The sequence below is a fragment of the Paramormyrops kingsleyae genome, chromosome 10 (assembly GCF_048594095.1).
Source record: "Paramormyrops kingsleyae isolate MSU_618 chromosome 10, PKINGS_0.4, whole genome shotgun sequence".
Classification (NCBI taxonomy): domain Eukaryota; kingdom Metazoa; phylum Chordata; class Actinopteri; order Osteoglossiformes; family Mormyridae; genus Paramormyrops; species Paramormyrops kingsleyae.
The window spans coordinates 25,055,154-25,071,352 of record NC_132806.1 but is presented as its reverse complement, the minus strand read 5'-3'; the positions used below and the strand labels follow the sequence as shown (position 1 = coordinate 25,071,352).

General features: G+C 41.8%; 1 protein-coding gene across 2 annotated transcripts; it reads left to right on the top strand.

The window, feature by feature from the left end:
* The first annotated feature begins 4,448 nt into the window (after positions 1-4,448).
* Positions 4,449-16,199, top strand: LOC111846356 (uncharacterized). Of its 2 annotated transcripts, none has more exons than XM_023816465.2 (3): positions 4,449-4,483; positions 13,192-13,480; positions 14,112-16,199. In XM_023816465.2, exons 2-3 carry the CDS (start codon positions 13,203-13,205, stop codon positions 14,764-14,766), a joined length of 933 nt encoding a protein of 310 aa, XP_023672233.1. In that variant the 5' UTR covers positions 4,449-4,483; positions 13,192-13,202; the 3' UTR covers positions 14,767-16,199. The 2 variants fall into 2 exon arrangements, with proteins under 2 accessions (XP_023672233.1, XP_023672232.1); XM_023816464.2 differs by lacking the exon at positions 4,449-4,483 and adding an exon at positions 12,468-12,753.

The following is a 16,199-nucleotide window of genomic DNA, read 5'->3' as shown; positions in this document are numbered from 1 at the left end:
AAGGAAAGAAATCAATAAATAAATCTTTGCCGAAAACAAACAAATAGTTTGTAAATAAATTATTTCCATAAATACATGAATAAATACATTGGTAGAATAAATAATCAAATTATCCATTTGCAAACAAATATGCATTTATTTATTTGTTTATTTTCCAGATTTATTTATTGATTTCCAGGGAGTATTTCACAAAGCAGAATTTCCCAGTTAGCTGGATAACTTAAGCCAAATGTGAAAACTGTCCAATAGGAGGAGAGGTAAGTGACACTCCTATTGGACAATCCTTACACTTATCTGACTGATATAGTTTTGTGGAATACCCCCCAGATTTATGAATTTCCAGATTTATTTATTTCCATATTTCTTCATCTATATGTCAATGAGACAGGCAGTCCTAAAGCACTACTGGCCTGTTGGACTGTGCTGATCTGTGCTCCATTATCTTGGCCTTGCTTGGATAAGAAGAAATGCTAGCTGGCATTCAGGTAGGCTACTGACAGCTAGCAGAAAAACTGAAATAATTTATGACTCCGTCAAAGACAGTGACGTCTCTGCGATTAAACAAAAATGAATGTTGTTTGATTTTTTAGCAACGTCTGTGCAAAACTGCAATTATATGCAGTGCGCCAATAACAGGGGACAGTTAGGGCGATTCCACGGGCCCCTGAGAAACAGAGGCCTTAAAAAATTTAGAACATGATATGATTGGTCTGGGTTGGGGGCCCAATATGTCATGGTTTCATGGGGCCCAAAATCTCTGACACCCATGCAAAGAAGAAACGGTGGTCATATCTTCTGCAAAAATACACTTACAATGACATCCAGACGAACTGAAATCAAACACGTCGGTAAGAACAACATGCAGAGTGATGTTTATGTCAGCCAGTTGTGGCCAGGGGGTGGGATCAGAACAAATTAAAAGTTCGCCTCAGGTACCTGAACAGGCCATGAGTTGAAACAGTGATCTATGCGGCGATTGTGGGTCATAAAACATCGTATTGCCAAAACATAGAGTCCGTCAATTTCGTCTGAAGTATATGGCCAGCCTTGGTTCAGCAGATGGCGGTTTCTTTGTGGAAGCCATTGTGTGACTAGAGACAAGTTAAGACAATTAGATCAGTTACTGTGGCTCCTGCCTGGTTCCCTGCCTGGCCAATAATGCTTTAGAAAAAACTTAGGGCTGCCAACCACGTTAACGTAAAGATTAGGAAATCTGGATATGGCCAAAACAGTGTCACCGTTCACACGATGTTGGATTGCTAAAACAAAGCTGATTCCGTCAATTTCGTTTGAAGGTGGCCACATACCTCAAACAACGTCTGGTGAAAACGAAATCGAACAAGTCGGTGAGAACAGTCTGTCGCTGCCGCCTTGTTTGTTCGGTGTCAGACCACAACCCTAGAGGGCGCAGAATGTTTTCGGTGCAGCAGTTTCACATAGTGAGCAAATAAGCACATTGTGGCAAGTGCGTGAGTCATTTTAACGCAGGTGATGACAGTTCCTTTAAAATGGAAGTTGATCCCTTTATTAACACCCATTTCAGGTTTGTCCCTTTCCTTTACTGTGTTTTATAACTTTATGTACATATACACTGTCTGGAAAGTCTTAAGGCCCAAAGTACATGCCAAAAGGAGTAACTCTCAGCACAGAAACCACTCGTCTCTACTCTGCCTGAAACCACTTGTTGGAATTCCAGCCCTTACTTCTGTGACATGGTGAGGTCACCTTGTAACACAATCCTTATTGACCACTTAACTGCAAGGGTTGCAAGACATGGGTGGAATGTGCAGGGCAACCTGACCAATCAGAGCAGACTGGGCTTATCGAGGGTGGGGCTTAATGCTCTAACAAAGTGTTTCAGAGTTATAGACAGATAGAATAGATATATACTGTATGAGAAAAATAATGTATTTTTGGCACATTGAAGCATGTAAATCTATTCTATTTGATCCCAAAAATAAAATTAACAGTGAAAACGTAATAGGGCCCCTTTAACAAACAAATGAAGAAATCTGAAAATCCATAAATCTGGAAATCAATCAATCATGTGTTATAATAATGTATTGATTTATTGATTAATTAATTACACAAATTTATTTACTTAGATCAGGCACGTGGAGTAGGGGGGGGTTGAGTGTTATGCCCCTTTTCAATCACGCTAAATTTACCGAAAGGGACCCTGACCCTTTCCAGTCCCCTTGAAAAGTCTCACCTTGCACGTGGGATAGAAGACTATTGTGATGTGACTTCAAAGACAACACCTAGAGTCATCTCTGTTCAGCAGGTTTAGGCAGTGTGTCTCTGTGGGTTTGGATAGCGGATCCCAACCCACATTCAGTGGGCAGGTACTGGTCCATGACCAGTATTACACTGGCCTGCAGAATGCTGGAGGTTTTGCGGAAGGATTGGTTAATTTCCAGAAATAAACTATATATTTTCAATTTTATACGAGCACTGACTTTCATGCATTCTGTTGACATCTAAAAAAGATGGAAACTGAGAAAATTATGCAAATGCCGATTGATCCACCAAGGCAAACAGTTTTACTAGTCCTGGATTGGGACGCTGAGTCTGTGATTGGAGGGTAGCTGCTTAAAATCCTGTCATCAGCAAAGCGATTTCATATTGGGCCATTGGGCAAGTCCTGTAACTGTAAGGGAATGGTTGACCAGGCCTTTTCAAAAACGTACAGTTGACCCTTCGACATTGCAACTTTCTCCATCACAGTTTCGATATATCACATTTTTCAGAACAGTTTATACATACAGAGCAACAGTAGGGTTAAGCCGCATAAGGTGTAACTCGGCCAAAACAATTACAGATTTTCTCAGTTGTTTACACCTTGATTGAAAGAGATCACCAATCAGTCACTTGCTGACCATCCATGCACTTTTCCTCCACAGTTATAAACACATAACAGGTGTTTCTACACAATAATTCTGATGCACACATTTTGCAAAACTATAAAACATCTGAGTATAGTTGGGTAGGCAGATTGGGTAGTATTCTGAAAAGTGTGTGTAACCAATTGAAAAATACTCATGTCTCCAAAGCAAACAATTCTATCAATGAATTAGTGCCACTCTAATGAAAAGTATGTGCATTGTGCATTAAACTAAGTTAAAATGTTTAGATATTTCAAAATGTCAAAGATTCAGAATGACAGTAATGTCTAACTTTCTCACAGTCACTGACTGATTATTTCTCTTTAGTAAGCAGATTTTTATTAATGTGAAAGCTACCAATTAAACAGTGCAAGTCTCTATATTACAGTATGTAAAATTCATTGGCAAGAGAAAGCACTCATATACATTTGTGATTTCTTCACACTGTTATTGAAATGGTCTCCTGTCACAATACAATAACAATCAAGTCACACAATGCTGTACATAAAAAACAGCAAATATATACCTGTATTGTTCTGATAGTTTGGTTAACTGTTTTGCATGTGGTGGCTTTCATGATGATTGTTCTGGGTGTACAGTTATTTCACTGAGAATCTACGTAATCCATTTTGATCAACAAGACTTAAGCAACTGATAATTATGTCAAATGGTGACAATTGGATATGGTCATTTGTTTACATGTAGTACAACATTTGCGATTTATAGGTAACAAGGCACACAAATGACTTCAGGATGTGGGGATTATGCTCATTGTTTTGGAAATGTTACTCATCATTTATTCCAAATCAAACGAGGAAAAACTGTAAACGAAGTTGCATGATTTCACAGAAAGTTCGACAGCCTACCATTTTCTTAAACACCTGTTATGCAACAATCTGAGAAAGGGCCTCTTCTTTTAAGCTATTTGATGAGCAGACAGTTAACTGTATTTGCAAAATACTTTCATGTGCAAATGAGCTGCCTAGAAACTATGAGCAGCATTTCATGGGAAATTCAGAACCAGCTATAGGGTTTGATGTCAGCATATATTCTGTGTAGAAGAACCACATTCTTTCCAGGTAGCAGTGCTCCGGTCTTAAGGTGATGTAAGGACATCTCAAACAGCCCTTTTTCAGATCATTTTCTTTATTGTATCCTTAATTCTGTTATTTTGAAGGATTGAAATCACCTGTCAATCACTAACTGTTAAGGTGGCTGTTTTTTGAAAATGGCTAAGGCCATTGATATCTGAAGAGGATTACAGGACTACCTTAAACTGACACCAAAACGAATGCATGGAAACTCATTGTGTCGGAGTTTTTACGAGATATAACATACCTTTCTTTTTTACACATACATTGTACGTTACTACTGCTAATTGTTTTTGTTGTGTGGTTTTGCTATCAAGACTGGCTTACATTACAAACAAATATTGTAATGTAATACAAATTTTGTAATACAAAGAATCAGGGCTAAAGAGAGTCGTTTTGGGGGTATCTTTGCAGCTCGCAAACATATTCATATTAAATATTTCAAGGGAAACAGGCAGGTGCTCAGCCACCCCATCGCTCAGCCTTCTGCACGTCCCTGCAAAAAAGGTAATACATTTGTTAGAAGGAATTCAGGGTGACGCAGCAGCTGAGACAGCATGTAAAACAGCAGCATGACCAGTTACTTCACAACCTTAAATAAGGAACTTGGTCTTATCTATGATAATGAGTCCATGAGATGTGTTAGCAAACAGTGGAACTGCCGGACCACGAAGATCATAAGCAAAGAGGAGACAGAATGGTGTAAAAACCAGACTTCCAGTAACATCGTTTTTTATGTATAGTGTTGCCTATGAGTATTATCAGTGTAATAAACCCTGAAATAGTGAAAATCATGATTTCTTCACACTATTGCTTCAATAATTTGATACCGAAAGCATTTTCAAAGTTGCATATCGTCGCTGTCCGATAAAAACCACGTGTGTCCACTTTTTAAGAACAGTAACTTCTTACTATAGACGGAATATGCCCATGCCTAGCGATAGCATGTGACATCTAATTAATCAATGAATAGATTATTTATGTAGTCATATGTTTAATTAGTGTTTATGCTTGTGCTTGTAAACGTTTGTATTCATGATGGTCATTTGTATGAATCACTTTATATCGCAAATTTTAACAGCTTAATATTAATAGCTAGACAGCTAGCTAACTAACGTCATTGTTAATAGTGAATACAAAGGGAGATTAATTTGTATTTTGTTGACGCTGTCGTATTTGCCACCCTGAGATCAATCCACGTAAGTCCATTTATAACATTTAATCGTTCACACTGACGACTGTTTAAGTGAAGACAGAAAATTGTTAGATGACTTATTTAGGTAGTGTTTTTAATATCTTTTTGTAGTCGTGGTGAAGATGAACACTTGCTTCCTGTAATAAGATCGAACAGATTACAAAACACATCATGACCTCAAAGTGAGTGCAATCATCTATATCACTAACTTAATCTAAGGAGATGTAGGTTAAGATAACACATTTGCTCCATTTTCAAGTTAATCTCTTTATCTTTCTGTAAACCGTTGCTGCGTTTTCCTTAGTACAGAGCAAAGACGTATCACCCCTGTATTTTGTTGTATAGCTAATCTGTTGAAAGGAACTTGTAATGTTTTCATAACTTAAGGTGTTCATGCAGCACAGCCTTTCTCGGCACCTGAAGTGGTCACCTTCAGGTCTTCAGATCATGTAATGAGCTGCTCCTCTGTTGGAAGGTTCAGCGCAGGAGACTATAGTGACCCTTTGCTAATCAGTGCACAGCTGAATTAGCATGTTAGGAGGCTGGGGCACATTGCATCTTTCAAGGAAGCTGTTAGTTATTATTCAGTACTGGGAGCCGCGTGGGAGCTGGAAAGCAACAAAAGAGTGAGATTAGATAGATAGATAGATAGATAGATAGATAGATAGATAGATGTGTACAATGTAATTTTTCACTATTGACTTTTGCATGCGTTTGCGAGTGAGCAACACCTATACAGTATCTCTACTAGCTGGGATCTGAGAGCAAAGTCATCATGTTTGCGTGTGTGTTAGTTAAATGCTAATCTAAAGTTTAACTTGGCCAAGTCTTTCATTAAGTTTATATAGTGGCAGGAAATAATGCGCAAATGCCAAAACCTGACTGGGAAAGTCAACAGAGCAAAAGTGTCTTGTGTTTCTTTTGGGTGTCAGCTAAACACACATTAACCTTAAAAAGCAAATGTTTTCATTTTTGAGCATTCGATTGTTTCTTTTCATTTCCATGAATGCTGGCTGTTTTGCAACACAAAAAGCCTGACCTGAAATTTTGTCCCAATGTTCAGACAGATGGATTGATGGATGGATGGATAGGAAAAAAAGAAGGAAATGCAATTCAGAGAAATTGTGAAGACTTGATTACTTTTGGCCATGTTTGATGTACAAGAGCCAAAACTGCTCAGGATGCCAGCTGTCTCCTGACAGATCAACTGTCTGTGGCTACATATTATCCTATTGTCTCATGTTATCTCTCACAGCCTCGACAACCGGACTAGCCTTAACACTGAACTGACATTGCTTTAAAAATGCAGTAACGTTGTTGCTGGGGTTGCGGGTTTGAGTTACGTTGCAAGATCTGTGCCACTGTTTAACTCAAGAGTCTGTCAGAAGGATCTTTGCTTCTTGAAGTATCAGACGCTATTTTTCAGGTGGAACTTCATGCAGAATTTTTTTTGCCAATGATCTGACCCAGAAATATTTTTATGCGTGGAAACTTCCAGGTTTCATAAGGCATGTGACATGTCAGAAGCGCCTGGGTGTGGGGCAGAGTCCTTTGCAAGAAAGCCATCGGGGAAAGTACCTTTCTAGCCCCTGCAGCCTTAAAGCCATTAAGGTGTGAGGCTAAACAGCACCAGCTGCGTGACAAAGAACAAACAGCCATGGGCAAAAGCTGAACCCAGGCAGTGACCTCCACGTCTCTGTCATCCCTGTGTGATTCCAAATAAAGGTCACTCCAGCTAATTGCTTTATAAACCCCTAACAAAGGAATCAAGAATTTAATTGATTAAATGAATTCGTCAACAGTATACACGTATCCCACGTTTTGCCTAACTTTGCCTAATAAATTCAGTATAATACATATTTGCATAAGATTCAAGGCGATGGTACAATAACCCATTTGCAAACACCATCGTGGTGGTGAACATCTGTTAGCTATTGTTGTCACCAGACTGATATCCTATTCATGAGGATAAATAATGCAAGTTTCCGTATTCCATATAACAAAAGAAAACTACAATAAAACGTTATTGAAAGATACATCACACATCGACGGCACAGGGCACACCCGATATCTATCGGTGGAACGTGCACTGAGTGCAGGAAATTAAATTAACTAATGTGCTGGTACTCCACTAAATTGTGCAGCGGCATGAAACTAAACGGGGCCTGCAAGTTCAGTGCACAATTCCTTTCGTCATATTCACCCACGGAACCAGGCGCCGGCATCAAACCCACAGCCCTGGAAGAATGAGGCCATGGTTTTAACCACTGAGCCACTCGTCAGGCATCCCTCAAATAACTCAAATTGCTGAGCCAAACATGAGCTGTGGTTAAGGTTTGATGAAAGGTGCCAGATATCAGGGCAGCCAGGGACTGAGAAGCAGAGCAGGGTCAAAAATGCAGGGCAGGGTCAAAAATGCAGAGCATGTCAGTTCTTGAGTTTTGTCCAAACATCCATTTACCTGTGAGGCAAGAGGATTAAGGCTCTATGCCAATAATCTCTCCACTGTTTTATAAGTTCATATAATGTGACTTTATGTTAATGGTGTCCTACCTGGGGTATAGGGCAGCCTTGTTATGCATGCTGCTTATGGGGGGTCCAGGCCTCTGACCTGGGAATGGGGTTAGATGAGGGGTAGACTGATAGGCAAGGCAGCTGTTCCAGGGCCGTGCCCCCACTTTGCCACCACCCCCCCCCACAATGAACTGCAAATCTACATGTATGCAAAACATCTTTGAAAACTGAAGTACTGATATCATATTAGCTTGTGACATGCTACTTTTATACCTCTCATTTTTATCTATACAATCTCATTATGGTGGGAGGCCTAACACAAAAAATATTTGGTACAATATTTAAAACAAATTTGAAATGTAAATTGCAAACTTTGTCAAACTATGTTGTCGAGGTGTATATTTAATGAAAAAGGCATGTTTGTAGAATTTGCTAACTACTGCAATGCATGATGGGTATGATATTTGGAGGCGACTTAAGTGTCATCATCAACTGCTGCAACTGGCGTAGGCAGGTCCTAGGTGTGAATTTGGAAAGGGGGGGGGGGGTTTAAAGAAATTTTTATCCAGTGTACAGTTGTTCCAGCACTGGGTTCGATCATGGCTGGATGGATAGATAGATTATCATGTATTATGCATTTGTTCTTATGAGTGACATATTATAAAAAGTATAAGTGTCTATTAACTTGCCACTCAAAAGCCACTAAATTCATTAATGTTTCATTATTGACATTTACCTTATTTGATCTGGATTAGAACATCTAAGCTAATCGGGTTTTTAAAAGTTGGCTCATACACATTATGCACTATAACAACTCAATTATCTATCCATTATTCAAAATGATAAAGAGTAGAGTGCAGCTTCCTGATCGTTTACTTGATTTTGAGAGTCCTCAAATTTCCATTCACAATTCCCTATGCGTTTCCCAGAACTACATAGAACTACATAAAGTGAGTTACATAAAGGCTCTTGTTCATCAGCACATCATTTAGGCTAATTTTATAGCAAGAACCTAGTCATCAGAATAAGGGAATGGGACGCACATTAACTTCTCAAAGGTTATCAAGTGGCTGGCAGGTTTGATTTATAGAGGTGGTACAGGAGTCTAGATATCACTGTTAATGTTCAACAAACATACAGTGTCTTCAGAAACATGATCCAGAATGATGTATGTCCTGAAGCTGTTGATTCAGAGTCTGGCATTCTATGTCTAGGCACACTGAGGGAACGAACAGTCACGTCTGCATTGTTATCCACACCGCTGGGTGAAGAAACAGGTAAGGATTTTGGGAGGCTCACAGTTAGAAGCATTTGCATGTTGGTCACGACCGGTACGGCAACCAATAGGATGTGGTAGGTCAGTCAGCGACAGACGGTGCACAAGAGTCCCAGCCACCATCTGTCCTGATGCCTGGTCTCACCAGATTTGCTCCGCTGTAGTTTCACCAATCACTTGTTTCAGATTTATTTTGCTGTAAAGCCACCGGGGGAGGGGGGGGGGCGTATGGTGGTGCAGTGGTTTAACACTGCTGCCACACTCTTCTGGGATCTGGGTATCCGGGTTTGAGTCTCCACCTGGGTTCCATGTGTGTCATGGGGTTTCCTCCAGGTAGTCCAACCCCACCCTCCCCACCTCCACATTCCAAAAAAACATGACGAGGTTGACTGGCATTATCAAATTGCCTATAGCTGTGCCTATGTGAGTGAATGGTGTGTGTGACACCCCATCCTGGGTTATTCCAGGCCTTGCACCCATAGTCTCCAGGATAGGCTGCAGGCCCCCTATGACCCTGAATAGGACAAGCAGTTACAGAAAATGGATGGATGGATGGACTGATGTATAGACAACATGTATCCCTATAAACAGACACCTCCTTGTTTGCAGGCTGGAGTCAGACACACGCTGAGTGCATGTGTGTGGAGTTCACACACATACAGGGTTAGATAAATGGGTGTCTCTAACTTGCCTGTCTGTGTGCCCTGTGCTGGAGTAATGAGCCCCTGTGTTCTCTGCCTCCTGTGACAGACACCAGGCTCTCTGTGATGCTGTTCTCCAAGTGATTGAGAGATGGATGGCTGTAAAGGGGAAGGCTGAAAGGCAATGATCAAAATCTTGGGGATTGCTATATAAATGACTGTGGGAGTAAGAGAAATTAATCACTCATTATGAGTCATCCATTAAAGGTTTCCACAGTCTGGGGTTGCCTTCTGTAAATATATATATATGTGAGTGTGTGTTTGTTTTTAACAATTGTTTGCATACTCTTTAAATGACGTCCTTGCTATTTACTTCGAAGGTGCTCAATAGAAGAAGACTTGTCTCGTCTTGTTACACCATTAGTTTCTGTGTGATACTGAGATGACTTATTGCATGAGACAATAATTGCATTCCAGTTGAGTCGGCCTGCCCTATAGGCAGCATAGGCGATCGCCTAGGGCAACATATGGTTAGGGGGTGCAAAAGAGCATGTGTAAAATATCAGATGAAAAATCCGTGGTTGCATTCCATGAGATGATTTTTTTTTTACTCTGGTTTTTAATATTTCACTACTCTTCTTTTGAAAAAATGCATGCTAATAATTTATTATTAATACATTATGCCTTTTTATAAATATTTATATCCACATTTTTAATACTTTATGAATGCATTATAATGCATTTTGAATGTGGTTAGAAATTACTAAAAACATTGCCTTAAGTAAAGTGTTACCCACATTTCTTTAAACCACATTACTTAGATCAGTGTTTCCTAACCCAGTCCTTGGGGACCCCCCAGTGGTCCACATTTTTGCTCCCTCCTGCTTCCCTGCCAGACAGTCTACACTTTTGGAGGAAGCAAAAACAGATTGCCTGGGGATCCCCAAGGACCAAGTTGGGAAACACTGACTTAATTAACTGGGTGTCATGGCCTGCTTGTCTGATCCTCCCGTGTGCCACGCCCAACTCATTTACCTCGTCTGGAATCTCGGTGTTCCCAGCTGTGTCCAGTTGTTGTTAATCAGTCCTGTATATTTAATTCCGCATTCGAATATGTTTCCCCGTCCGGTCATTAACGTTGGTTGTTCTGAGTGTGTTTGTCCGCTATTAAATCCCGTGTTTACCTGACTTCCCGACTCCTGTGCCTGATTTCCTGGGCTGTGCCCGTGCAAGTTGGTAACACTGGGTATGACGGCACCTCCCAGGCTGAGGGTTTGATTTCCGCTGCCAGCTCAGTGACAGCGTTAGGGCTCATGTTTCCCCTGAGTGACTGGGGCCCTACAATTTGAAACAGTACTGGATGGTTTGGGATGGGGTCCCAATATGATATGCTGTCAAAGGTCCACAATCTTCAGTGGCAGCCCAGGTCTAAATTCTGTGTGTGTGTGTGTGTGTCCTACAAAGACCCACAGCAATAAAGAGCCAGAAACAAAGACAAAGTATCCTTTGTGGTTCTACTGGGTCTTCAGCCCATGGTTACTGAAACAAGCCTCTTTATATAACACGGGAAAAGTGATACATTTAACTTTAGTGTGAGTTTTTAGCAATGCTATGTCACAGATGATGGATCATTTTTCACTTGTGTCTGTATCTTCTGGGCTACATATTAATTTTTATAGATGTTAAATGCAAATCTATTTACATTTACAAAAAATATCACGAATGTGCTGCGTGAAGAAATAGAAAACAGTTTCAATGTTTGAGGACTTTTTCATCCACACTGTTCATGACCTATTCACCATCTGGATCATGCATCTTGCATTTTCCATTTTCATCAATTGCAACATACTGGAAAACCAAGTCAATCTGTGATCATAAAAACCAGCCTGGTTTGTACTGTGTACGGTTTTGTGTGCCCAATTTACATCTTAGTCACTGAATCCTGATGATTCATTCAAACCAATTGTCACAGGTGTACACAATCAAGCGCTCAATCATACAATCGGGTTTACAAACATTTATAATAGAATGGGTCATTCCTAAGAACTCAGTGATGGTACTGTTATAGCATACCACCTTTGCATTAAGTCAGTTCGTCAAATTTCCTCCCTGCTAGATATTCCACCGTCAACTGTAAGTGGTGTTATTGCAAAGTGAAAACATTTAGGAACAACAGAAACTCAGCCACGAATCCTGAGGCGAACTGTGTAAAAATCATCACATGAAATGTCACCTTAATTGAATAAAATTTGGATTACGGATATCTGTGAGAGACATTTCAGTAATGTGTACAGTTATTTGCACCTATTCATTTTATATCCATGATTCTCCTCGTTATCCTTGGTGGGCTGCTGGCAACTTTTGCCGATACTGAAATGCAGTTAACACACTAAGCAATTTAGGATATCTATTTTATGAATCTAGTACTGTATTTTAAGATTATTTGCATCATTGTCTCAAAGCCTACCTGGTGTGACTCTGCAATAAAACACTTACATTTTTGACCACAAAGAATGATCTCATGTCTCTCTTCTTAATGGGAGAGCCATTCACAATCGCATTAACGCGTTTACATGAGTGGGATGATGGGAGATGTGAGGGAAAGAGGAATTCCTCTGGAAGAATATCTTAATTAGAGATATATGCATTTTTTTAAAGTTCAGGTTAAGTCCTTCGCCTGGTCACCTACTGATGAACACTTAGCTTACATTTCACCATTGTTTAGACACTTATACCAAAACTGAAACATACAGCACATTTAAGAATTTGTTAAACTGTAAGAAGGGTGCCCCATTGTGGAGCAACTAGGAGATCCAGAGACACCCCACTCCATTTGAAGACTGCACTGTTGTTCCTAATATATGCCCAAGGGCGATGTACTGATTAATCTGGGCGAGGGAGATACTGTATGTATTCCAGGGAAAGAAAGACAATACTGTAATGAGTAATTCAAAGGAACCAGGAACAGCATCCAGAATCCCTGTTATGAAGAGTGGGGGTGGGGTTTCGTACTCGTCTGGTGAGACCGGTTGGTCTTTACCAAGTACCTGGTGGGAGAGTCACACTAGCATGCTAGAGTGACTTGTCACATCTCCAGACAGAAAGCTCCCTTGTGGACGTATCCTCCGTCGCTGACATAAGCTTTCAGCAGGTAAATAGAGACCGACAGGCAGCTGCGGTAACAAGACAGAATTATAAACAATGTGTCACACTCACAAACTGGGTTTGGTGAGAGATACTATGCATTTTTAACAGTTATTTAAACATTTTATGGCTATCAAAGAAAAAAGCACAGGACAGCCCTTTTAAAATTTTGTTACAGAACTTGTCACTTCATCTGATCTTCAATTTGACACTGTTTAGCTGGCTGACAGTAGCACCACAAAATGAGTAAATATTTAAAGCCTACTGTATTTAGATAACACAAAAATCTAGACAACAGTACTATATAAATTCACTGGACATCGCCCAGAGAGGATGTTGCTAATGTTTTTCACCTTCTTTAAATATCTAGTATTTTGATCTTCCCGGCAAAACATGAAAGAAGTATTTCTTGTTAACCTTTTCATATGGTTGTATTACATCACAGCTTGGTGAATCATGCCATGGAATCTGGCCCAGTGTGAAGAGCCTCGCTATTGGATCAGCCCGGCCTTAGGCAGGAGACGGGGCTATCTCCCACCCGCCTATAACGCTCACACACGCACTACTAACACTCAAACGCAACAGCGGCCCAGTGACAGACAGCTGCCAGCACTAGTGACTCGTGACCTGGCCTTCGCCACCACCTCTCAGCGGGAGACACGGGAAAACTGCGTGGAGGAAATCATGGTGACAGCGGAGAATCCCTTTGCTCAGCCAGCAGCCTGCAAACACACGTAAGTTTGGCAGATCTTCAGCAGGCCAAAGCCCTGTTCTGTCTATGTCCAGAGGGCATTTTTTAAGGAACTTGTCTTTTTTTTATTCATTATTCTTCTCTTGTTTCCCAGCTAGTAGTGGAAAAAATTCTGCCTCAAAGCATATTCACGCAATATAACCTATAATACCTGTACTTCCTGGGTTGCATTATTAAAAATAATGCAAAAATAAAACTGTATACATCAAATTATAATTGCCTAGGGCTCCTGCCCTGTATACATTACTTTAGATAAAAGCATTTCCTAGGTAGATAAAATGCGAATTAATAATATTTTATTGAAGTATTCATTATGGCTATTGAGGGATTAGGACACTGCTTGTGGTCAGAAGGTCACCAGTTCAGAGACCCTGCTTTCTCTCGAAAAGTGTACATCACATAACAGCGTCTACTAAATAAATAAAACGTCTAGCACTAATAAAAAATATCAGCTGCTAATTAGTTGCTTGACTGATTGCATATCAGGTTACATTTGCTGTTTAATAAGGCCGAATAATTTCATTGGGCGTATCGGACGCCTGGTTTCGGATGAGACATCAGAGAGGATCGATTGGATGGTTCTCCTGTCCTGACGCAGTGCGCCTTCCTTGTAGGGGGACCGCGGGCGGCTGCCTAAAGCCCAGGGACCCGCGCCGCGGCCTGCGCCGCTACCTGCTGCTGAAATACCTGCAGGTGCTGGTCTTGCCGGAGGCGAGCGAGCTGGTGCTCCTGGTGGGGACGTTGGCCAGCGCGCACGCGGCCCTGCTCCTCAGCTCCCCCCGCATCTCTTGGAAGGCCTCCAACGTGCTACTGGGCCAGCTGGTCCTGACCGACGTGCTCTTGCCACTGCGCTGGGGCCTGGAGGCTCTGGGGGTGTGGTGGGGTGACGAGGTGGCCGGGGCGCTGGTGCAGGGGCTGCTGGGAGCCCAGCGCCAAGCCAGCTCGCTGCTCCTCAGCTGCCTGAGCCTGGAGGTGGTGTTGATGAGGTGGTGGGCGGAGGAGACGCGGCGGCTGCGCACGGTCCACCACGCCCGCATGCTGAGCGGCGCCGTCTGGGCGCTGACCCTGGGGAAGTTGCTGCTGGTCCAGGCCGTCGGCCACAGCCCGCTCCCAGTCCAGGGACCCGCACTGAAGGCTTGCCTGCTGGCTGTATCAGTGCTGCGCAGTTTCACCCGCTGCCTCAAGGGGGCGTTGTGGCTGGCTGACACATGGGTCTATTACACGATCTTCTGCAACAGCACCCAATGCAGAAAGAGCTGCCTTCGCTAGCGCCATCAGGCTCACGCTAACAGGTACTCTGTGAGACGTCCCCCAGCTGTTCCTCTCCCCTTCCTCTCTTCAAAAGAATTACCTCCGTTTAATTCTTTAATTTAATTATGTCCATTATTATCAGTTGGCTGACTCTCTGTTCTTAGCATTTCCCAGCGGGTGAACGTCCGTTTAAAATGAACGTGAGTTTGACGGAGAGCTGCGCAGTCATTCCCTTTGCACTCCATTGACTGCTTTCAGAACGTGGCAGATTTTTGTTTATTTTTCCATTTTTTAAAAATTCCTTTTCTGTCCCTTTCAAGGGTGTACCCCTTCCATGCTCCCTGTAGCGCCTGGTATAGGATCCAGTGTCCCCCCCCCCCACCTCTCCACGACCTTGGCCAGGATGATTGTTTGAAAAATGAAGGGATGGATGGTTAATTTTCCCAGATATATCAATTCATCTTCAGCCATCCAAAGCAACACTGTCATAGCCGTGAGGAACCAAGTCATTACAGGCAGAGTATGGTGTCCTTATTGCTCAATGCAGGGTGTCTCCAGTATCACATGCTTTTTCTGGCATGACTCACCTCGGCCGGCATCGCAATTAGCTGGCTGCACTTCTGCAAGAACCCACTGCGGAATGGCACTGCACAACAACACACCAGCCACTGGTGCTAAACCAGTGACACAGAGCTGGCCTGAGGCTTCTACTTGAACTACCGTGGCACTGACAAATGAACTGACACTGTTGATGAAAATACAGTGACTATTTTTCCTATTTATTGTTCCTGGTATATATTTATCTAAATAATAATACATACATTTATTGTCTAACAATACCCTCTATTAATTGCTTTGTAAATATATTAATGAACTGTGAGTTGATATATTAATGAACTGTGAATCTGTCTGTAATGGTCAAGGCAGAGGACTGTGTTTTTCAGACTGGTCCTTGGGGACCTCGATTCGGTACATGTTTTTGCTCCCTCCCAGCTCCCTGCCTACCAGGAACTGAGAGGGAGCAAAAATGATGACTGTGTGTGGGCCCCTAAAGAGTGGTTTGAGAAACACTGGTGGAGAATAACCTCTATTTACTGCTCTGTGTGAACCACGGTTAGCTTTTGCCATCGGGATGTGACACTCCGTGATGTGACGCTCCGTGATGTGACGCTCCGTGAGATGACGCTCCGTGATGTGACCGGAGCTTATCTGAACAGTCACCACAGTGGATAAGCTGACTGTGACTCGATCCACTTTGTTTTGTGTTGTCTGGAAGCAAGGCAACAGATAAGTCACTTTCCACTGGTATTATTCTTGTTGTTTAGCTTGTTTTTGATAGATCACCATGAATACATAGTCTCGAGTGCTCACTGAAATTGCCATCTAAGTGTTCTATATCAATAAAAGTGGAAAGATCAATAGAGATCTCAATAAAGATGAAATCTTTTCAA